Genomic DNA, 25,393 nt, shown 5'->3' on the forward strand with positions numbered 1-25,393 from the left:
TGAAGTTTATTTATTCACTTTGAGGAAGAGAGAGAGCATAAGAAGGGGAGGGACAGAGAGAGAGGGAGAGAGAGAATCCCAAGCAAGTTCCACACTGTCAGCACAGAGACTTACACGGGGCTCAACCCCATGAACTGTGAGATCATGATCTGAGCTGAAACAAGAATTAGATGTTTAACCAACTGAACCACCCAGGTGCCCCAAGAGTTGCCTTTTAAATGCATTAGGCTAATGAGATAGAATATATGATGGTTCTTCTTTTTTGTATCCCTTATAGCTCTTAGGATACTAGTGTTGTGTGTACAATAGATGCTTAATAAATATTTGTTGACAAAAATAGGCACAGAGAAAGAAATGGACTAACTTGTCATAAAAGTCCTGTGTAAGGCCTGCTCTGGGCTGAGAGCCATGCTGCCCTGTTCTTAAAGCCAAGGGGTTCTTCCTCCAAGCTTCCCGCCCAAATCCTTGATTTCTGGGCCAACCAGTGCAAAATGGCCCACTCCTGTGATCAAAACCAGATTTCTTTCTAATGTGCAATCCTAGGATACGATCTTCAAAAGCCCTTCAAAGTAACCAGAAAAGTTAGAACCTGCCATGGCAAGAAACAGCAGCGCCCCTTAACTGGGGTCTGAAATGAATCCTTGGCTGAACAAGTAGTGGAAATTGACAAAGCTCCCAAACTGAGGAGAACCTAGCACATGGGGAGGCTGGGTAGTCAGACCCAGTCATGTTCCCCACCCGACGTTCTCCACTGAGGACACACCGGTGAGGGAAGCTGAGCGGCGCCCATGCCTGCGTCCTTCCAACACTGATGTGCACATAAAAAGACCTTTCCCAGCTGAGAGCCAAGTCATGACCACCCCTGGAAGCGGAACACCCTCACAGCTTCCTTTGCTTTGCAGTAAACCCTTATGTCCGGAATCACCCTCAGCCTCCTTTTTCCTAGTAGGTCTACTGTTACTGTTACTAGTATGATCATCATTTATTGAGTGCATGCAACGTGCCATACATTAATTATTGTCATTTCAACTGTGAGGAAAGAGAAGCCCAGAGAAGTTAGTTAACTTGCCCACAGTCACACAGCTAGTAAATAAGAGAGCCAGAGTTGAAACCCCGGCAGTCAGACTCCAGAACTGAACTCTCAACAACTACCCTACACTGAAAGCATACCCTTCATGAAGCACAGCCAACACAATTACACAGGTGTTCTATAAAAGTAAGACAACGCATTTCTATATAACACTACCCCATGCAGGGGAGCCTGGGTGGCTCAGTCGGTTAAGCGTCCAGCTCAGGTCATGATCTCATGATTCATGGGTTCCAACCCCGCACCTGGCTCTGCACTGATGGTGCAGAAACTACTTGAGATTCTCTCTCTCTGCCCCTCCCCAACCTGCACGAGCTCTTTCTCTCTCTCGCTCTCAAATAAAATACTACTCTGTGCACATATATATATATGTAGATATTATTATACATAGATACTAATTATAAATGAGATATTATATATCATCTATTAGTAAATAGTTATTAATGCATATTACTAAAGATTCTAAGGGCAGTTGTTTTACAAAAATAAGATAATGTACAGTATATATATATGATATATATATATACACACATGTACATACACACACCAGTATATTGTGTGTGTATATACACACATATATACATACACACACACCGGTATACTCTCTCTCTCTCTCTCTCTGTCTCTCTCTATATATGTATATGTATGTATGTGTGTGTGTGTGTGTGTATATATATACACACACACACATGTACATGTACATACACACACACACACACACACACACACCGGTATATTATATACAGGTGACCCTTGAACGACAAGGGCCTGTGTGCAGGCCCACATACATGTGGATTTATTTTGGATAAATACAGTGCAGTACTGGAAATGTATTTTCTCTTCTTTATGATTTTTTAAATAACATTTTCTTTTCTCTCGCTTACTTTATTGTAAGAATATAGTATATAATATATATAAACATACAAAATTTGTGTTAATTATCTGCTTATGTTATTGGTAACACTTCCAGGCAACAGTAGCTATGAGTAGTTAAGTTTGGCGGGAGTCAAAAGTTATATGCAGCTTTTTGACTATGTGGGAGGTTGGTGCCCCCAAGCCCCACATTGTTCAAGGGTATACTTTATATACTGGTCCTCTACAGTATCAATAGTAAGTTGGTTTTTCTACACATAGCAACAAATTCATGATAGCAAATATTTACACTTCACTCTAGAGATGAGAAGTGCTTTCAGCCCCTTATAGCACTTAACCCCATAGCAATCCCATAAGGACATAGAATAGGTATTATTATTATTGTGTGCTATGCACCACGGGTGCCAGGCCTTGGTTTACGAGACTTTCATCAAGAGGATAGAAAATATTTGAGTCTTGGAAAAAGAGTTACTGGCACTAAACCATGAATAAAAACTGCAAAATCAAAATTAACAAAAAATTAATGAAACGCCCTTCTAAACTACCATTATGTTATCATCACTAATTGTTCAACATACTGTTAACAAAATTCCATTCCATTTGAAAACACTTTGTAGACTGGGTATTTTTCATTTTGTGAGGAATTCCAAAGTATGTATGATTACCAAGGAATCATAGCTAATCATAAATGAAATGAGTTTTACATATGTAATTTTATTTTATTTTATCTAAAAAATTTCTTTAATGTTTATTTTTGAGAGAGAGAGCACGAGAAGGTGAGTGGCAGAGAGAGAGGGAGACAGAAGCCAAAGCAGGCTCCATGCTGTCAACGCAGAGCCCGACATGGGGCTCGAACTCATGAACCGTGAGATCATGACCTGAAATCAAGAGTCCGATGCTTAACCAACTGAGCCACTCAGGGGCCCTGTAATTTTAATTACAGATAAAAATTCTTTCAAAATGTTTACAGCAAACTCATTAATGGGAATGAGGATCATTGTAAAATGTTTGAAATATACAAATATACAGTGGCTGAACCCTGGGCCTGTGAAGTTTCTAAATTGCCTGATTATGGGTGCAGGATGAGGACACCTGAGCACAAAGGAAGTGATTTGCCTCCTAAGCAAGAGGGTAAGTACCGAGATGAAACTCAAAACCTCGCCTTCAGGGCATGGTGCTCCTTCTGTTCAGTGTCTTCAGGGGACAGTCTCCATGAACATCTAGATCCCCTTCTTAAACAGGACCAGCCAGGGGCGCCTGGGTGGCGCAGTCGGTTAAGCGTCCGACTTCAGCCAGGTCACGATCTCGCGGTCCGTGAGTTCGAGCCCTGCGTCGGGCTCTGGGCTGATGGCTCAGAGCCTGGAGCCTGATTCCGATTCTGTGTCTCCCTCTCTCTCTGCCCCTCCCCCGTTCATGCTCTGTCTCTCTCTGTCCCAAAAATAAATAAAACGTTGAAAAAAAAAATTAAAAAAAAAAACAGGACCAGCCAAACCAGTGCCTGTCACTGGTAGACACACACTCCGGGTTATGTTCACTTATTTGTGCTCCACTGTAATTCTTTACAGAAAGTCACCGGCTGCTCCCTCATTGAATCTGGTGAGATTGTGCCTGGAAGCAGGAGATTTCACTGTGTGCCATATCCCTTGCACAGTTTATAACAAACTGAAATAAAACCACTGTTAGCCTATCTGGAGATGCAGACATACAGAAGAGGAGGGTGATGTGGCAGACGACTTCAAGGGTTCCATTATTTCTCAGTCCTGGGTTTGAAATTCTATGACTTTGAGTTAATAATTTCTCCATGCCTCGGTTTCTTCCTTTATAAAACCAGACGAGAGGTGCCTGGGCGGCTCAGTTGGTTAAGCGTCCGATTTCATTCAGATCATGATCTCGCTGTTCATGGGTTCGAGCCTGGCACTGGGTTCTGTGCTGACAGCTCAGAGCCTGGAGTCTGCTCCTGATTCTGGGTCTCCCTTTCTTTCTGCCCCTCCCCTGCTTGCACTCTGTCTCTCTCTGTCTCTCTCTCTCTCTCTCAAAAATAAAAAAACATTAAAACATTTTTTTGGAAAGAAAAACCCCAGATGATCATAAAAGGAGCTACTGAGTTACTGTGAAGTTTTAATGAGGTCATGTATGTGTTCTCTTTGCTTGCTAGGATTATGAACAGATTATAAAGTGCTCAACAAATGTTAGCTCTTTGTATTATGACTTGCCTTCCTGTCTTATCAATAGTCAAGTTATTTGTCCAGGATGTAAAAAGCACACCCAGGAGATAGGCATTTTATATATTTTTATATATTGCTGGTCAAGTGGAGAAGGCACTGTCCCCGTGGAGGGGCCTATGGCAATATCTAGCACAAATACATATGCATTTTGCTCTTTGACCTGGCAATTCAGCTTCTAGAAGTTAGTTTATTTTCTTAATTTTAAAGATTTTTTTCCTTTTCTTTTGTAAGTTTATTTAGACAGAGTGAGAGTGTGAGCAGGGGAGGGGCAGAGAGAGAGAGAGAGGGAGAGAGGGGGAGGGAGAGAACCCCAAGCAGGCTCTGTGTTGTCAGTGCAGAGCCTGACATGGGGCTCAGTCCCATGGACCACAAGATCATGACCTGAGCTGAAGTCAAGAGACCGATGCCTGATGGATTGAGCCACTCAGGCGCCCTGAAAGATTTTTTTATTTTTTATTTTTAAATTATCTTTATACCCAACTCACAGCCCGGAGATGGAGACTTGCATGGTGCTCCACGGACGCACCCAGCCAGGGGCCCCTCAGCTTCTAGGAGCTTTGAGCCAATGTAATAAAAGTAAGAACAGGGGAGCCTGGGTGGCGCAGTCGGTAAAGCGTCCGACTTCAGCCAGGTCACGATCTCGCGGTCCGTGAGTTCGAGCCCTGCGTCGGGCTCTGGGCTGATGGCTCAGAGCCTGGAGCCTGTTTCCGATTCTGTGTCTCCCTCTCGCTCTCTCTGCCCCTCCCCTGTTCATGCTCTGTCTCTCTCTGTCCCAAAAATAAATAAACGTTGAAAAAAAAAAATTAAAAAAAAAATAAAAGTAAGAACAACAAAACATCATAAATAAACACCTAAAATATATTGAGTGCCTATAGGCCAAACACTCACCATTATCTCATTTTATTTAAGCCTCTAATCATCTGGAGCACCAAGTAGCTTTCACCCCATTTTACAGATGAGGCCAAGCGTGGTTCAGAGACAGTGACCTGCTTCTGATTACAACACAGCCAACAAGTCACGGCTGCCGAGTTTGCAACTAGGAACGCCTTTGTTACTATTCTGTACTTTCTTCCAACAGAGCATGTTCCAAACTCATTGTTAGGAGTTTATATTTGAGGAGGCGATCTATAAAATCAACAACGGGATACAGAGGCTTGAAAGAAAATTAAAACTATTTCCTGACAGGCATATATTCATCAAACACTATGCTCCACCGAGCTGTATCCAGTAGCTTTCTGTTTTCATCTATGCATACATGTTCCTTAAAACTAGGAAATACCTGGGGTGCCTGGGCGGCTCAGGCAGTTAAGCATCTGACTCTGGATTTCGGCTCAGGTCAGGATCTCATGTTTCCTGAGATCAAGCCCTGAGTCAAGCCCTGCATCACGTCCCACATCCGGCTCTGTGCTGACAGCATGGAGACTGCTTGGCTCTCTCTCTCCCTCCCTCCCTCCCTCTGCCTCTCTCTCTTCTCTCTCTACCCCTTCCCTGCTCATGCCTTCTATCTCTCTCAAAATTAATAAATAAACTCGAAAAGAATTTGAATCTTTTTTTTTAATGTTTATTTTTGAGAGAGAGGGAGAGAGAGAGACAGAACACAAGTGAGGGAGGGACAGAGAGAGAGGGAGACACAGAATCCGAAGCAGGCTCCGGGCTCTGAGATGCCAGCACAGAGCCCAGGGCAGGGCTCAAACTCATGAACTGTGAGATCATGTCCTGAGCGGAAGGCAGAAGCTTAACCAACTGAGCCACTCATGTGCCCCAAGAATTTGAATTTCTAAGAACAAAACAAAACTGGGAAATACCTGAATAACTGTACATCTCTCCAGAACATTTCAGATCCCTAAAGTGTTGGGACTGGCACTTGCTTTTGCATTTCGTTGACATATTATTGTAAAAAGGCTTTGGCTTTTTTTGTCAGTGAAACCAAACAAAAGTCATATGTATGTTCTTTCAACTTAAAGCCTTTGTGACTTCAACGGAACTGTTGTATATGCAGCTGTGGCTGCGTTTAAGATATGTAAACATCTTAGATAAATACCAAATGTACATGGGATCAACGTCAAGTTGAGTTTACAGTTAATTTTAATGGGTGTGGTGGATAAATCAAGAGGGTGTGATTTCTGAGGTCAAGCTCTAATCCAAAGCATCAACTGATTTTAGCAGTTGTCTAAATTATGGTATGTTCCCAAATTAACAGTAAGTTCATACTGCAATTTCAGGTTTCAAGTGTAAAAGCTGTTTTCTAAATTTCGGATTGAACTAGTAGACTTGGCTCTGAGGTCACTACTGAATTGGCTTTACAGACTGCTAATTAGACCACCATCCTTAAAAGCTGCCTTCTTACAAAGCTTAATAGGGTTAGTTATTCTTTTAAAGGAGGCGCTTTCTTTACACTGAAAACTTTCAGTAGATTGCTAAAAAGAATAAAAACAAACACATAGACCTTGAAACTTACACTCTTCAAAAACAAAAAGAAGAGAAAGAGAGGAAATTGGTGTCTAAAATCGGTAGATTTTCCTTTACAGCTTGTCTTTGATTGGATAAATTTCTGTTTCCTACCCTGGGGAGGGTGGTGAAGGGTAGGGCATGGTGCTTTGGATACAAGCCGTCTTCTGGGTGATGTTAATTTGTTGTAGGTTTTCAAGGCTGCTTGTTCAGCAGAGACTTTATTAGTTTTTGGCTACAGAAAGTCAAAGATTTATAGAAGGTTGCTCTCTGGATAGCTGTGGCTGTAATCCCTTTAGGTCTCCTTATTTGAAAACTATGTTCTTGATCAGTGTTGACGAACAGCACACTCGGGAACACTGTGAATTTATAAACTACTTCGTAAGAAAATATTATTGGGGCGCCTGGGTGGCGCAGTCGGTTAAGCGTCCGACTTCAGCCAGGTCACGATCTCGCGGTCCGTGAGTTCGAGCCCCGCGTCGGGCTCTGGGCTGATGGCTCAGAGCCTGGAGCCTGCTTCCCATTCTGTGTCTCCCTCTCTCTCTGCCCCTTCCCCGTTCATGCTCTGTCTCTCTCTGTCCCCAAAATAAATAAACGTTGAAAAAAAATTAAAAAAAAAAAAAAATAAAAAGAAAATATTATTAATATTGACGAACTCAGTCTTTAACACTTTGTCGAACCAGCCTGAAAACCTTCCCTGTCTTCCCAGTCCCCAAGACTAGAAGAACTGGTAAGGGGATAGTTCCATCTGACCCGAACATCCCCAATTGGGATTGGCTCCTGGCACTGTTCACTCAGGCATCTGCTCCCGCCTCCACAGAGATGTCACAGCTGCTGGTGAGGTCATCCGGGAACCCTATTCCTATGTGAGGAACTTCTCTCTGAGTTCTCTCAGGGAAAGCAAGGGTTTATGCTGATTGTCTGTCTATGGCTTTGCCCCAAATCAAACTTTCAACAGCGTGTTACAGTATAATCCTAGTGGAAGTAATTACTTGTTTGCTAGCGACACTGGGAAGAAGGGGAGGGGCGGGGGGGACAGGCACTGCAGGAAGCCTGAGGAAGGCTGTAGAGAAAGAGGAAGAGTAAGGAAGAGAACAAAAGCTTATTGAGTACCTACTGTATTCCATACGTGGTGTTAAGTCCTTTACATATATCATATTGTTTAGTCTTTATCCTTGCCCTGAGAAATAGAGATCTCCATTTTATGGGACAACAAGGCAAACCCGTCCAGTGAGTGGTTAGCTTTCTATTGCCTGAAGGCTCTCCTGTCCCCCATTCACTTTCTATTACAGAGCAGAAATAGAAATGCAGCTGGAGTAGAGGAGGAAGGAGGGGGAAGGGAAGAAGAGGAAAAAGAAACACTTAAAAAAAAAAAAAGATAAATGTGAGAGAGCTCTGAAACTCTGCCAGTGGTTATTCGACGTTAACTCTACCTGAAGTAAGGGTAACTCCGAGAAGGACTGGAAATTAGGCACACCTTGACTCATCTTCCAGTTTCTGGGTCACACTGGGTCAGCTCTGCCATTTCAGGAGGAGCCTAGTTTTTGGAGGCTATTTGGTAAATTCTCAACTTAATGCTCATCCCGCCCAGAGACATTGCTACGGAATAGGAAAAATCTGCCCAAACTTTGGTAAGTCTCTGCAGAATACATTTGAGAAGAGAACATTTATTTGCTCAGTAGGGTGATCCAGTTTCCAGGTTATCCTTGTAAGAGGGAGGACTGGGTTTCTTTGCAGAAATAACTCTCTCTCTCTCTTTTTTCTTTAATTTTTAAAAAATTTACTTTGGGAGGGAGGTGCAGAGAGAGAGGGGCTCCGACTCAGGAAGAACTGTAAGACCATGACCTGAGCTGAAGTCAGACACTTCACCAACTGAGTCACTGCAATATTTCTTTAAGTGTTAAATTCACTTGGGGTTGCTATGGAGTGAAGATCTATGTCTCCCCCTACCCCCATTCACATGCTGAAATCTTAACCCCCAAGGTAATGGTATTAGGAGGTGGGGCTTTGGGGGGGCACCTGGGTGGCTCAGGTCGGCTAAGTGTTCGACTTCGGCTCAGGTCATGATCTCGCCATCTGTGGGTTTGGGCCCGGCGTTGGGCTCTGTGCTGGCAGCTTGGAGCCTGTTTCGATTTTCTGTGTCTCCCCTCTCTCTGTCCACCCCCAACCCCGGCCCCGCTCATGCACTGGCTTGCTCTCTCTCTCAAAACATTAAAAAAATTTTTTTTAAAGGAAAAAAAAAGGAGGTGGGGCTTTGGGGAAGTGAATGAGACATGAAGGCAGAAGCTTCATGAGTCGGGTAGAGCTCCCTTGCACCCTCTACCTTGTGAAGACACAGTGAGAAGCCAGCAGTCCGCAATCCAGAGGGGCTGTGCCCCACACTGAAACTGCCGGTGACTTGATCTTGGACTTGCAGCCTCCTCGATGGTGAGGAACAGATCCCTGTTATGTAAGCCGCCCAATCTACCATAATTGGTTGCAGCAGCCCAACAGACTACGACAGACACACTGCATATCATATTATGGAAAATAGTCTTTCTTAAGCACAGTAATCGAGTATTTCAGGACTTTATGTAAGTAAAGTCGGATCATAGCTTCGTATCAGAGGAACAACTCATTTTTTTTATAGATTTATGATATAGACATTAAGCTGCAGGTATTATGAATGTGAAAACTGGGAACAAAGATTGAATAAAGCTTTTGCTTATTTTTTCCCTATGCCTGAGGAGTCATACCATTTTCTGGGTCAGAGGCTACGAGGCCGTCGAGGGCACCACTTTGAACGTGACAAAAATCCTAAGCCCTTGCTCTGAAGGGGATTGTGGCTCATGGGCCATTACCATGGAGAAGTAAGATCCTTAAAACATATCTAAATAAAATGAAGTCACAAGAGGAAAAAAGGAAACAAAAGCTCCGCATGCCCAGGGGGACTTTTGTTTATGAAATGGAAGCTGTTCGTGGAGACTGTGAGGTTTTACTGTGAACACAAGTTTCACCTCTAACGCTAACTGAGGCCCCACAGCATGCCCACACAGGACGCGACTGCGGGCGAGGGCCTCGATAATCATCTCGTCTGGTAGATTTTTGCACAGAGGCTCATCTGGTCCCATTTTTAAAGACATGGGAATTTTCCAAAAAAGCCAAACTTCATTCCCTCGTATGGGCTTTCAAAAGCAGTTGGTGGCGTTTTGGTATTTTGGATTCTCGCCTACCCATACGGTATAAACAAATCGCTTTTGAGGCAAGTTCTCATCACGCAACACAGCCTGGTTATCAGTCACAAAGGCCTGTCATCAGCCTCTGCAGTCTCATCCAGTCCCTCCAGGCTGGATGCCTCCCGCCTGAATGCTCCCCGCGTGTCTGAACACACCACCCCTGTTGGATGAGGAGCTTCAGGCTGGGGCTGGACCCCTCCTCCCTGCAAGAAATTGCTGCTTGTAGAAGTCAGGGCAGGTCTAACTCAGGCATGACTCAGCTCTTTGTGACCCGCATTCTCCTTTGTCCTTGATGAGCCTGGTGTGCTGGCCCCACTTATGGAAACATGTGCCCTGCTCCCTCCCTTTGCCCTGCCTCAATTTGCAGAGGGAGCATCCCTTTTAGGAGGAATATTTAGAAGATTCTATCATGGAATTCTTGGTAAGAACGGTTTTGCTCCCATGGGACAAAAGAGTTTTTTCCCCCTTTACCAGGCACCCAACCGCCGCCCATCTCCCCTTTCTCCCACTTTGCTTCTGGATGTTTCTCTCTTACCCGGATTTTCTCCCAGTTTGGGATTATCAGTCTAAAATGAGAGTCTGGAGTTCATCAGTGTTATCGATAAAACTTTGCAACTATTTCAAAGTTTTTTCCTGTTCAAATAGGTGAGGCTGCAAAGTGCTGAAGGGGGCACCTCTGTTCCAGAGAAAGGGAAAGAAGAAAACTGTGTGACAAAAATACGTGGCGGGAAGTAGCACGGGGAATCTTTGTCGATTTTCTCTGACCACTTTGAGAATTGTTTTTCCTTGAAAAGAAGAGAAAAGAAAAGACAACCTACCTAAAATATTAACGCTATTGTTAGAGTTCTACGATAATCCAAAGCAGAGTCATTTTGAAAGAAAAGGTAGGTTTCATTTCTGGCAGCGGATCCCCTCCGCTGATTTACATATTCCTTGACATGATTCACTATATGAAGCGACCTTGAGTTCATACCACAGATGGAAAAGAGCGAGTACAGTAATCAGCTAAGCATTCGTAAGGACTACCATCTGAGGTTTGATTTCGAATCCGGAGAGAGTGTCTCACACACATTCCACTGAGCATGCTGGTCAAAAATCTCACATTCCAGATGCAGCAAGAACGCATGCATTGAGCGCACGCACACGCACACACACGCACACACGCACACACACACACTGGCCTCCAGACAGCCCCCTGTGCACACATGTTCTAACACGGTTACAACAGAGCATGCTCCCAAGCCTTCAAGCTTCCACAGCCCTCAGCCAAGAAGCCGCCCCAGAGATAGTTGCTCAAGCAGCGGGTCACGGTGGGCTTGACCTCTGATACCCACAGCTGACCCAGCGTACTTCCCGGGAGCCCCAGGGGCTCAGAGGAGGCTGGGTAAGGATGCTGAAAAAGTCCCAAGCAGTCATGCTGCTTCTCGCCCTTAGTTTTCCTCTCTCTCGTCATGCCCTGGAGACCGTGAACCAGGGGCGTTCACGGGCGTTCACGGCGTTCAGAGTGGCCATGCTACCCAGTAGTGACAATAGTTACTAACAAAATGATGAACACAACGACAGTTCCGGCAGAACAAGAGGTTTTAAGTTATCTCATGTTCTTGTCATTTCCTCGCTTCTTAAAGCATTTATTTTGTTTTTCCATCCTTTTGTTGCAGGTGGCCCACTGTGCTGAAGTCAAGCAGGCCACGCAAAGCTCTGACTTCAAAGCCATTCCTTGATAAAACATCAAAACGGCCCAGGGTGGGCCAGCTGTTATCTGGAATTCTACAGATAATTCACTGAAACTCGGTGCTCACTAGCCGCAGAGAGTTTCCGCGGCAAGGCCGTTCCCAGGGTCCTGCTTGATTTTGTTGCCGCGTCTCCTGTGTTTTGTTAGGCAGGGAGAGGGTTGGACCGTCTCTCAGTAAAACTCCGTGTTAGCGCACTGGAGAAACTTGACTCCTGCTTGGCCTCGTAGAGGCCGGAAATGTGAACTGTGCCCTCCCTGGCCCTGAAGGTGACATCGTCTTGCTCCTTCTCCACCTGGAAGCACCAGTGACTGCTTTCCCCTGGGCCTTGGTTCGCTTTGGAAGAGCGGTGGCCTGCTTTCCACCATGAATATCAGAAATATTGCCTTTTCAACTCTGTGCTGTAAAATGTGATGGCACTGCATCTTCATGAGGCACAGAGTTCCCCACTTTGGGTTTGCCAGTCCTGTGGGTTCATTCTGGAGCCCCTCCCTCATCTCCCAGTCTTCAAACTCCAGCCCATCTAATCCCTTTGCTGGAATCACGCCGATGGTCTCACCGATCCTTCCCCCTTGCATTCTTCCACTTCCCACCTCCATGCATTGCCCGATCATCAGCAAGCCACATTTCCCTTTAAATGTGAAGACTCACCTGAAAGCCCACCACCTCTTCCGAGAAGCCTCCCCTGATTAAGTGGGGATGAAGGAGCTTTCGAAGCATGGCTGACAGACTCCCGATAAATGAGAACACACACACACACACACACACACACACCCAAAACAAACACAGAAACTCACAAGAAGAGCAAATTACACATTCGCCACTTTCGGACAGCACGCTTCTATGAGGGTAAGGAGATCAATTTTATAGAAATAACTAATCATTTCAGCAGATGGGGTATTTTTAGCATTCTTGGAGGTTTTAGCAAAACACTGCTGTCCTCTCCCACACCAATCCGTGTCTTTCCTCAAATCCCTTCTCCTTTTCTTCTTAGCTTCCTAGATGCACGTGTGAAGGGGACTGCCACTCGCCGGATATGGATGGCACGAATGGCACCGAAGGAAGTGGGTCCTGGCAGTGCTTCCGGGCTGGTGGATCACACTGCCCAGGAGGACCCTGCGTCTGAGACCAGTAAATGCCTTAACCACGTAGTGTTCTCGTCAGGGAGCTTTAACGACTCCATGCCCCCATCCTTCTTGGGCAAACATGCTGGGACCATGGTAAACGTGGATAAAGGACCAAAACACTCTAGAGAAGGCCCTGCGGAGAGAACGGAGGGCAAGCTTCCTGGCAAGTCTCCACGTTCAGCCTCAACTAAGGCTGCTGGAGGGCAAGGGGATCTGTAGGGAGCCCTGGATCGGAGGCAATCACATCAGAAGTAGAAGCAGACATGTTCGATCTCCAGAAGACCGCCCTCCGGGGCCAGAGTTAATGCCCCTTGTGGAGGCCTGAGAGACTCATGGCATCAAATGACCAGAACGAGGAGAACACAGACGGAATGGTGATAGCTGGCAATTAGAACATGGCACCAAACACCACTGCCACAGACGCTTTCTAGCTACAAAGCCACGCTAGGCAACCTTGAAGCAAAACAGTATCGATTTTGTGGTTGTAAAAACGTACCTTCAACTGCAGAACTCAGTTTTATGACACCTTGAATAAAAACAAAAAGTGGCAGTTATATAATGGACCCAAATCTCCTAGTCTTCTCAACACACACACATGCTTCAGACCTAGAGTTTTTGCCGGCATGTTGAGAGTTTAACTGAACAAGTAACAACTTGGAAAACAAGGTCGTTTTCAGTCCTCGATTAGACCTGATGGTGTCTTCACTTCCTCCGCTAAAACCGTTTGGGGGAGTTTTTCACTAAAGAAGGGATCTGACGTGTTTTTGGCCAAAACAAAGGCCAAGTCTGTGTGAATGACTATTTCTGTATGGAAGTCATGCTGGATAATGAATCGATAAAACTTCACCCAGCAGGACACCGGTGTCTAGTACTTTCTATTTAATGCTATGTATAGAGATCATTTGATACATATTGGGACAGGGTATCTGTTGAGATATACAGAAGGTGATTAAAAGCCATGGTGTGATCTGGCAACTTCCTTCTCTGAGGTGGTTGGGCCAAAGGCCACTTACTCTTCAGATGTGGTCAGTGTTCCAGCTCCCTGCAGGTCAGTGAACCGGCCCTCTGAGTGTGTCAGATTGCTCATGAACCAAGGAGACCTTACTCCTGACTGGACACTCATGTGCCTTTTTGATGCGTTTAAGGATGAAAATACTCAACTGAGATCAACTAGACTGGGTGCAATGATTTGATCAAACGATCGTTGTTTTTTGGTGGGTTATAGTAAAAAATAAATAATATTCCCCAAACCCTATGTGATGGCCATGATACTTGAGGCTGAGCAAAAATGTCTGTTTACAGTTTCGTGTGGTTGGCATTCTGGTTCTCTTTCCAACCAGAGGAGTTTCAAATTAAAAATGGAAACAAAACCCTTTCAGAGTCGGTAAGCCAAATCGGGATGAGTGTGAACATGCACTGATTTTAACAGATTAGGTTAACAAAGAGACAAACTTGCTCTCCGTTACAACTTTCTGAAAAAGCTGCTTTTAAGTTACCTATCCAATTTCATCTTTCCTGCAGAACCAGTAGTGTCTGGTCAATGTTTAACGAGGGACTCTCCAGGGCGAAAAGTATGCATATAAATGTATGTATGTTTATTATGATTTTTACTGATAGACATGATGTGTGATACATAACCTACAAATAATAATAAAATCCACGGTGCTCTTTACTGCACATTCCTTATAGCCACTTGATTTTCGCGGAATGCTTTTGTTGATTTTGGTCAAACTCTTCTATTCATAGCCAGCAAGTCAACTGTGATTTGCACAGTTGCAAATCATTGCAATTGCAATCATGCATTGAATGTCATCCCAACCCCCTCTCTCCCTAATAAATGTATTATCATTACACCTCCTGTGTGGTCTACTCTTGAACTATTTTTCACACCTTCATAGACATTATTTTCATTAAAACTCTTTCAACTTCAACACCACATAATTACTTCCACCCTGGCCTATTTCAAGCTACAAGCCTGATGTCAGCAAATGTGGAGGTAAAAAGGGGTGGGCAAGTAGCAATACTATTATGTAGTATTTTTACCATGCGAGCGCTGTAGTTGTATAGTGTGCATAGTAGACCATAGTCAAATGATGAGGAAGGTAAGAGTTTTAAGTATTTATTACCTTTGTTTTTAATATCATTTATTTAATTATAAGCTTATATCACTTAATTTATAATAATAGCCGTGCTTAATCATGGGCTCGCATCATGCCCCAAATTATAATAATTCGCTCCTGCAAGCTGGTATGAATCAGGTCTAGCATAACGTTGTCATGACTGATGTTTCTTTCCACTCAGGCCCGGAGAAGAAAAATCCTGATCTTCAGAATGCCTTCCGAGCTATTCACAAAAGGGGTTATAATTTAACTGAATGAGACAAACGTAAGTAAGCTTAGCATTTGCTATTATTTTTCCAGTAACTTCAAAGCCTCTTAAAACCGTCACACGTAAAAATATGCTATACATAGATCACCTTGGAAATAACAGTCGCTGACAATCATCTACGAACATAACCTAAATGGACGTGCCCAGGCCATTTATGCCAAGAGGTATGAGTCACTGGCTTATTAAACAACGATCCTGTCTTTTTTCAAACCGTCGAATTCTTATATAGGAAACCAGGTCATGATATTGATTGTTTTTCAGCCATATTTATTTTTGTGTATAACCATGGTGTCAGCACCCGCCATTTAAACAAAAAGACAACGGTGTGCTCTAATCAGGGTGCTCTGATCAGCTTTACGCAGGTAAAGCAAGAAAATCTAAACAGATTCTTATGGGATTTGTGGTTGTTGTTGGACCAGAGCCCAGTAGTACATTTATTGAATAAGGGGAAAAAGGTAAGCTAAAAAACTAATAACAGTCTGATTTTAAAGCTCTAATTATGAACATTATTTTAATAAAAACATTAGTGATTCATCAACTCCATATACACTTATGTTTTTTTTTTTTTTTAACCTCCAAATCAGGCTTTTTCCTATAGTAGGATAGGCCTTTGTAAAGATGTTGCAAAGTAACGATGTTGCAGTGAAAATACAGAATTAGCTAAGTCTAATTAGACAGCTAATATTAATACTATACAAGAATTGTAGGATAAAGGGAAACTATATTTTATTTTAAACTACTATATTAAAAACATTTTGAATATTTAAAAAACGATTGATGTTGATGCTGAGAAGCTACATGTAGCACTGTTGACTCCCAGGACACACGATAGACATTATCTGGTGATTGGCTGACATTGACATTGCCTGGAATTTAGGGTAAGCCGTAACACATACATATATGCATATATACACACAATGGATCTTACTTCTCCCCACCCCCCTCCCCTTTAATGTTGCATCATCTGCAGAAATGTTTGAAAATAAAATTTAAAAAAAGAGACAAAAAGGAAAAGAAAGCTAACTGTTCTTCCCTCCACTCGATATCATTAGTATTGCAAAATTCCTAATCTCGTGGATGATTTGTGCAGACCTGGTCTATTGCCTTCCTGCATGTCAGGGCAAATCACCAACCGGGTGTGTTTCCTGCCACCATTCTCCAACTCCAAAGCCATTCCACCCTCTTTCCTACCACTCTCACCAAATTATTAATTTCAGACGATCTATAATAATTCTTAAGAGAGTCAAGTTAAGATAATCCATGCTCAAGTATGAATGACTAGGACTCACTAGAATCTTCCAGTGACATCTCATTGTTGTTGAAATAGTAATACAGTTCTTACCCCCAGCTGACAAGGCCTTATGTCATATATTCCTGCTTATTTAGTTACTTCTTCTACTTAATCTCACCTGACTTTCTCCCTGATTTGAGATGCTTTAGCACGTTTGTCTTCTTCCTGTGCCCTGCACTGCTAATTCCTTTCTGCCCCTGCTAGTGCTCCAAATGCTCCCTCTGGTTCAAGTGCTTGCCCCTCACCTGCTAGATCTTCCTACACCCAGTGCTTTCTAGTCACTCAGATATTACTTCACACATCACTTCGTCAGACAACCCTTCCTTGCTTACTGCATTTAGAGCAGACCCAGTAATAACTCTGTAGACCATCTCTCTCTTCTATTTATTTATTTTTATAGTAGTTATAAATTCATAGATAGTAGTTATAAATCCGTAACTGCTTGGAATCATGCCATTGATTCATCGCTCGGTTCCTTGTTTGTATCTGTCTTCCTCATAAAGATGTAAACAGAATGAGAGAGCAGGGACCTGCTTTGTCTCGTTTGTTCCAGTAACTCTCTTGACTAGAATAGTGCCTGGCATAGAGCAAATACTCGATGAATATTTACCTAATGAGTAAGTGATCATTCCCAGGTGTTTCCAGACATCCTAAAAAGAGAATTTTAGGGGCACCTGGGTGGCTTGGTGGGGTAAGCATCTGACTCTTGGTTTCAGCTCAGGTCATGATCTCATGGTTTGTGAATTCGAGTTTCACGTCGCGCTCCGAGCTGCCAGTGCCAAGCCGGCTTGGGATTCTCTCTCTGTCTCCCCCGCCCCCCAAAAATAAATAAAAAACTAAAAAAAAAAAAGAAAGGTTTTTTTTTTTTTTTTACATTTTTTTGTTTTTTAAGTTTATTTATTTTTGACAGAGTGCAAACATGAACTGGGGAGGGGCAGAGAGAGAGGGAGACACAGAATCAGAAGCAGGCTGCAGACTCCGAGCTGTCAGCACAGAGCCCGACATGGGGCTTGAACTCACAAACCGCGAGATTATGACCTGGGCCGAAGTCAGACGCTTAACTGACTGAGCCACTGAGGCGCCCCGAATGTTTTTATTTTCTTTTTTTTTTTTTTTAAAGAATTTTATCGATCTTTGCAAATGTAATTTAAACATTTTGTCTTAATCGTGGATATTGTCGAGCAGAATCCTGAGATTTCGTTATATTGACCACTCTATTTCTACTCAGAGGCTGGTCTTCATGGAGGGTAGTGAACATTGATGTGTAGATATCACATCAGTGATATTTAGGTTTCAAGATTATACTGTTAAAAAAGATCCCCAAGAAGTAATTTTATCAACTAGTTGGAGACAGGGTTATGCTATAAATGGACTTCAAGAAATATCAGCTAATTGATTTTATATCTAAATATCTCAGGAATCTGCAGTTCTCTTATCTGTACTGACCTCACGTTAGGCCCAGTCATACAGGAGTGCTCACACGAACCTGTATGATATGATATGGATAGAGAAAGAAGAACTAAGAAAGGACCATTCAGTTTTTAATGTCCTCCTTCCAATGCATTCTCATACTGCAGGAGGAGCAGTCTTTTTAAAAGGCAAGTCCAATGACACCATATTCCTAGCCCTTTAAAATTCATAAATGGCTTTTCATTCTTTTTTTTTTTAAAGTTTATTTATTCATTTTGAGAGAGAGAGAGAGAAAGCACAAATTGGGGAGGGGCAGAGAGAGAGGGAGAGAGAGAGAATCCTAAGCAGGCTCCGCACTGTTACTGCAGAGCCCGATGCGGGGCTAAATCTCACAAATCGTGAGATAATGACTTGAGTCACAATGAGACGCTTGACCGACGGGGCCACCCAGGTGCCCCGGCTTTTCTTAAGATAAAGATCACAAGCCTTAACAGGACTTGCACGGCCCTTCATGACGCCATCCATGGCAGAATAAAAATGCCCACAAACTCTTCTATTTACCTCCCACCGAAAGATGAATCCGTTTCTTCTCGAATCCAGGAAAACTCCATGATTGCTTTGACCTTTAGAACAAAGCAGAAATGATGCTCTCTCAATGTCTGTGTCCAGGCTTTATGAACCTGGCAGTCTCTCCCTGTCTCTTGGTCACTCCCTCTGAGAACCCTGAGACACCAGGTGACAAGTCCTGAGACTGCAATGAGAGAGAGGCCACAGGTGCACATTCTGGCAAATGACATAAGCTGAGGGAAGGAGCTGGAAAGCCCTGGGGAAACTGTTGCTGGAGGCTGGGAGGAGAGACAAAAGGCTGTCCCTGGTCTCTAGAAGGAAAGTCAAGTCATCTGATGCAGTGGCAGAAAGTTTGGTGGCATTATGACCTGTAGTAATATGAAAAATAGAAAATATACCTAATGAATGTGTAGAGTTTTAGTAAGATTTCTAGGAAGAATGTGTAGAGTGCCAGTTAGATTTTTTAAACAGTTGCACATGATAAAGTACGGATAAAGGTGTGTTAATAAAAAAAGGACTGTTCAGTTTTCAAGCAAAATTTAGAGTAAATACAGAGCTCGTACTTGTTGGTTTTTAAGAAAAGAGAACAGGCTTTCACACTGCTAGCCTTTTCAAAGGCAAAAGTCTCCCAAAGTAAGAAATTGACTGAGGATGAGGATAATCACAGGGATGTAGCTGTAAGATCCTTTTTTAAATGACTTTAGAACAATATAAGTATGTCTCAAAATCTCATAACAAGACAAAAGGGCTTCTAAAAACCCTGAGTGTGGTCCCATGACACCCTGACCTTGTGCCCAGGCCAGAGAAGGGTCTGTCTTGAGAAAAATTGTGGATGTGTTTTATCTAATAGGTCTAATAAGTCTAATAAGATTCATAGGAAGCCCACAAAGATTTCAAGAGAAATGTATTAATGGATGCATTATCAGCTTGGACAAAAATGGGCAGAGGTAGTTCAAAGTGAGATTCATTAAGCCCCCAAACTTCTACAGGCAGGGAATAGGCTGAGAAAATCAATCAGTTGCAAATGACATCTTATGTGCTAGAGACTGAATCTTGTCTCCTACCCCTGCCCCCTGCCCCAGTGTCCTATGTTGAAGTCCTAACTAATCCCCAGTGTGATGGTATTGGGAGATGCGGCCTTTGGGATGCCATCTTCGGGATAGGAAGAAAGTTCTCACCGAATCTGACAATACTGGCACCCGATCTCAGACTTCTGAGCCTGCAGAAATAACATCTGTTGTTTGTGCCACCCAGTCTGTGGTATTTTGTTACTGCAGCCTGAGTTGGCTAAGGCCTTATGGAAATAGGGTAGATAAGTCAGAAGGTAGATAAGCCAAGAGTCTGGAAGGAGGAAACAGGACAGAGAGTCTCCCTAGGGAACAGGACCGGGCTCCCCCATCCGGGAACCAGCAACAGGACCGGGCTCCCCCATCTGGGAACCGGCAAGATGTGGATTTCAGAACTGCTATGGACCAGTGATTGCTCCATGCCCCCTCCTTCCTCCACTCCTGAACGAGAGTGTGCATTCCATTTGTCTCCTCTCTGCATCATCAGTATATGCTGGTTGTGTGTGGAGATACCCTTCTATTTTAGTTCTCAAGTCTTGATATTGAGAAAAACGATACTAGAGAACTGGATCAAAGGATCCTCAGCAACACCTGAACCTTATTTAGGCTGTAAGAACCTGGACCTCACACTTGAACTTCATGCCATAATGAGATGAGATTTCTAGAGAACTTTAGAAGGAGTATATTTTGCCCTCACAGAAGAGTCTGGTGTCGTCCAGAGGATGAAGTGTGGCTAACTAAAGATGGCCACAAATGATTTGAAACTGTTCCGATTGAGAAGTGACATCTCTGTCATTTTCTTTCATCTGTGGGGCTCTGTGACTGCTCCAACCAATAGAATATGGTGGAAGGGATGCTCTGCTTGTATCTGGGCCCAGGTCTTAAGACTTTCTATCATTGGACACTATCCCTGGGAGCCCTCAGCTGCCATGTAAGAAGCCTTGAAGCCACAATGCTGGAGGTGCCCCCTACAGGTGTTTCGTTCAACATTCTCACCTGAGCCCACATTTCCAGCCACTGACATCAAGGTGCCAGGCATGTGAATAGTGCCATCCTCGACCCCCTAGACCAGCCCAACCTCCCGCTGAATGTGGAACCCTATCTAAATTCTCGGCTCATAAGATCTTGGTATAATAAAGCAGTTGTTTTTAAGCTACTATGCTATGTATTGAGGTAATATGTTACGTAGCGACTGAACCAGGTACCTGTGCCTCACTTCTCTGACCTCATCTTGTATCATGTCCCTGAGGTCTCTATTCTCCAGCCGCACAACCTTTGCAGTGCTCTGAATATTACCATGTGTGCCCCCCCTCCTCCTTCTTGATCTTTCAGCTCTTGGCTTATGAGGATTTTCTCAGAGAAGTTCTCCCCGACCATCTAGATTAGCTCCATTGTTACAGTAGATGCTCCCACAAGAACAGTGTGTCTTTCTTTCAGAGCAATTATCTCTGAGATAATTCCATTAATAATGCCAGGCTCCACCTCTAGATTGTAAACTCTGTGAGCACAAGGCAAGTGTCTTTGATCATCCCTGACTTCCCAGAGTCCAGCAGTGTGTCTGGACATAATGGGCGTTGAGTAAATATTTGTTAAGCGGATGAATGAAATACTTGATGCAGCCGATAAGGACTCCCTTCTGTTAACTGTGCCACTATTCTTCTCTCTCACCTACTGTGAACAAATTTGATTGAAACCCATTGTAGCTGGGGAAGGGCGGTATGACTCTATGAGGTCACTACTGCTTTGCTGTTGTCTGCGAAGGCAGCTCAGTACAGCTGAAGTGTCTGCTGTTCCTTTTGGAACCCCTGTGCAGAGAACAGGAGGAAGCCGAAGGTTGCTTCTGGGCATGTGTGGGCAGAGGCGTGCAGAGAGCAAAAAAACCAATCAGCGCCTGCTAACATTTACATCTTTGGTGGAAATCAAGGCGCTTTCCTGAGACTCTAAAGAAAGCTGTGGGTGTTCAAATTATCTCCATCATTTCTAAGTGTAAGTTGAGAAATAATTCTTACTAGACTGTGAGCTCTTTCCTACCCTACCCCTTCAACCGAAACCGTGGGCCAAGGAAGGGGTGCGTGCGTGAGTGCGCATGTGTAGGAAAGATTGCGTACCGTCCATAACCAGCGCTCCCGGAATTGTTTTCTTAATACTGACTCTGCGTTCTGCTGTTTTAAAACATACGTTTCCCCACTTATTTAGTCCTGTGGATGTGGAAAATAAATCCGTTGGAAATAGTCTTTCTTAAAATTTTCTGGTTCCATTTCTTGAAGTCTCCAGTCTGTCATTTTTTGCTGTAAGTGAAATACGCCCAAGTTGCTATAAATGTCCTTAGAATTTCATGTCATAATTTAAAAAGTATTTTCCTTTACCTTGCTGTATTTCTCTTAATGCTAGTCTCCAAACGGGTTTGTGTACGGTCGTTAAATGGGTTTAGTAGGGCTCCTGTGGGAGAAAGGAGGATCTCTATTTGCCCATAATATTCTTGGTCTTTTTAAAAGAAGACACTCCAGGGGCGCCTGGGTGGCGCAGTCGGTTAAGCGTCTGACTTCAGCCAGGTCACGATCTCGCGGTCCGTGAGTTCGAGCCCCGCGTCGGGCTCTGGGCTGATGGCTCAGAGCCTGGAGCCTGTTTTCGATTCTGTGTCTCCCTCTCTCTCTGCCCCTCGCCCGTTCATGCTCTGTCTCTCTCTGTCCCAAAAATAAATAAACGTTGGAAAAAAAAAATAAAAAAAAAAAAATAAAAGAAGACACTCCCCACATGGCAGGGCTACAATGCAGACAGACATGTTCCATATCACTTTGGCGAGGTCACACGCTCTGGGACTGCCTGTTTCCATTTCTCTGATTTGTCCTCTCTCCCTAAGTGCCTACATAATACTGCACTTGTCCCTTTTGAACGTGTAACAGATTAAAGAGCTGGTCAGGAGGCAGATGTAGGCACACCTTTGATCTCTCATCCTTGGGGGTTAAGGGAGGGCAGACACCTGGCGGCTGTTGAGCTGGAAACAAAACACAGGCCCGGACTGGAATTACCTTAAAGGGAGCCGCAGCGCCAGCCAAAGGGGCAGCTGGATGTGCTGAATGGGCACAGAGGGAGGAGAGCCCACGGTTGGGCAGAGGACCAAACACAGAGTCCCAACAACGTGATTCAGGCTAGCAAGGGGTTGGTCAGAGTAACTGTTTCTTAGCCAGAGGACTGGAAAGATGAGGCTGAGAAGAAAATGAAAAGTAATTCTTTTGCAAATAATACTGCAAAACGTTCAGCTGTGCACAAATGCTGAAAGACAATATTGATAGCAATTCGGAAAGCTTTCAAAGAGAGGATTTAGAACTTTTTTTTCTTAGAAGAATTCTTTTTATTAAGGATTTCACCTTTGCAGCAGGGTGCCGTAAATTTCTTAGCCGAAACGAAACCTGGACCGATCCCTAGGATTTTTTGGTGAAACTGCATTGCCCCCTGGCGTTTGCATGTCATTGTTACGCCGTTACATTAGAAGCCCAAAGAATGCCAGTCCAGCTATGGAAGGATGCAGCTTCCTGTCTTAGCTGGGATCAGAGGACACAGTTTTCACCCTCAAAAGTAGAGATGCTTTGAAAAGACATGGGATGGAAATTTGAAATTTAGACTCTTTCCTTCTCCACCCTCGGTGGCATCTCCCGAGATTTTCAGTAGCTCTTAAAAGAAATTGATCAAATACTCATCTGCCAATTTTTTAGTATACAAATGGTCATGTGAATGGCTGCTCAGCACCTACCCATTTTTCAGAACCAGCTCAAATATTTCCTGTGCTATAAAACCTTCCCTGAATTCTCTTTGACATACGGTACACACCTGAATTGTCATGCTTCTCTGCCTTCATGCTACTCTCTCTGATGGAAACTTGAAAGTAAGAATTATACTTGACTTCTCTTTGTACCCACTATGACTAGCATGGAGCCTGGCAGATAGAATGCATCCAGTAAAAGTGTGTGGCTTGTTGGTTGAATATATCGAGGCTGTTCACAAAAAGTTCCTAATCAATAGCAACTGAAAGTCACTATGGTAACAAAACTGAAGGCTGAAGAACATGACCCTTAGGTGGGATGCTGAGTGTTGTTAAGCGCCTGAAACTATGCAGGCACCATGTCCGGCTATGGGGGAGGGGAGTTAGAATAATCTAGAACTAGAATATATCTAGTTCTAATAATCTAGAAATCTCTAAAAACTATTCAAACTTTAACTTCCATTCCTTCCCCAAATGAAACTTTATTCTAGAAACATCTTGAGTATATTCGTTATCACTACACTTACAAATTTCTCTGGGGCAGATGTTTTTAGGAGTAAGTGTAAAGCTTCTGACCGAGGTTATTGAGGATACTGTGGCATGTTGGCTGAAGCCACCAACACTGAGCTGAGTGACAATAAGCAGGAAACACTGGGGTCTGGGGCAGGTTATGTGTATTGAGAGGCAAACTATAAAGGAACTGAAACTGAGTCAGGTGTCAGACTCACCTATATATAATGTACAAGTGTTATTCTGCGTTAGATATTATCTCATGGCAGAAGAAATGACCAGATCTGAAGAATCTATTGCATTAGGATGGGTCAGAAGGTTGATATTATTAGCAAGACTGCTTTTTAGGTTATAGTATCGTCACATTAATACTATAAATAAAAGCTTCTTCTTCTTCTTTGAGACAGAGAGACAGTATGGGTGAGAAGGGAGGGGCAGAGGGAGAAGGAGAGAATATTAGGCAGGGTCCACACTCAATATGGAGCCCGATGCAGGGCTTGTTTCCATGACTGTGAGATAATGACTTGAGCCAAAATCAAGAGTCAGATGTCTGACTGCACCACCCAAGCACCGCTAAATAAAAGCTTCTTAAAGCAGTGTGTTATACTTTTGTTCGGTTAAAATAAAACATTTCAAGGAAGAAGGTTAGAACAGGAGAGCTGTTAAGAGCTTGAAGTTTGGAGTCAAATTGAATAGGTACAAATATCGACTATATCTTTTGACCTGGGAAGCGTTACTAAACTTTTCTGTAACGGTCAAAATGAGGATGCCATTAATGGTTTTACTGTCTGGTACCTGGTAAATGTGTGTTTATTGATGAGGAGAACCATATGAGTTTCCCACTATGGTAGATGAGGGGAGATGAAAAGATTCTGTACTGTTGAAAAAGCCAGATTCTGTACTGTTGACTTCTAGTCCAGTCCATTCTACGAGACATTATTAAAACCCCCATATACAAAGGAATGTTCTAGGTAGTAGGGCTTCTCCAGGACTGGTCTCATCTCCGAGGCTGGCCTCAGTGCAAACCTGGAATTCAGTATATCTCGGACACTTTCAGATCAACATCACTGGACCTCTGAGCATATTGGGACCTACTGTAAGGGTCCCTCCTTGTCCTATTCTAGTAGACAGCTCCACACTCAGGGCTAGCCTGAGCTAGCCCAAATGGCCACTAGCAGTGGGGGATCAAGGGCAGTCTTCTTTGGTCCTAGTTCCTTTTGAAGGTGTCCAGAATGCTAGAAAGTGACATAAAATTATTTTGAGCTGACAGCATTTGAGAATAGGCTATTCTGCTCCCTAACCCCCAAACTCCCTTATCTGCCTAAAAGCAGGGACTCCCCAAAAAACTCAGTTGTCATAAATCCATTTCCCAGGAGTTTCTGCAACCAAAGAAAATTGACTACTGTCACTAGAGAGGAGAAATGTCACCACATTTAAGCAGACAGTATCATAGAAATATCACATGCCTAGTCTCCTAAGGGCCCGTTTATCTTTCTTAAAAGTTATTTGTAAGTGCTTCTCTCTCCCATCCCCCTATTAAGAAGGTACATAAGCCTCAAATTCTGACTCCTCAGTCATATTTTTCTTATATGTACGTAAATAAGAATCTATCTTTTCTCTTGCTAATCTGTCATTTGTAAATTTAATTTGCAGGCCCCCAAGAAAGAAACACAAGAGGTTAGGGGAAAAGTTCTT

General features: G+C 43.5%; 1 protein-coding gene across 12 annotated transcripts in view; it reads right to left on the minus strand.

Annotated features, from left to right (window-relative positions):
- DLGAP1 (DLG associated protein 1) overlaps positions 1-25,393 on the minus strand; it is an 898,848-nt gene that overhangs the window by 109,839 nt on the left and 763,616 nt on the right. For 8 of the 12 annotated variants that reach the window (XM_040479302.1, XM_040479300.1, XM_040479307.1 and 5 more), the window contains one exon: positions 13,202-13,231. The exons of the other annotated variants lie outside the window; for them this stretch is intronic. In XM_040479302.1, coding sequence (XP_040335236.1) covers positions 13,202-13,231 — 30 coding nt within the window. The remainder of the gene's footprint in view (positions 1-13,201; positions 13,232-25,393) is intronic. 12 annotated transcript variants of the gene reach the window in all.

Source organism: Herpailurus yagouaroundi, unplaced genomic scaffold (assembly GCF_014898765.1).
Source record: "Herpailurus yagouaroundi ecotype Mexico unplaced genomic scaffold, PumYag 142, whole genome shotgun sequence".
In the NCBI taxonomy this organism is placed as follows: domain Eukaryota; kingdom Metazoa; phylum Chordata; class Mammalia; order Carnivora; family Felidae; genus Herpailurus; species Herpailurus yagouaroundi.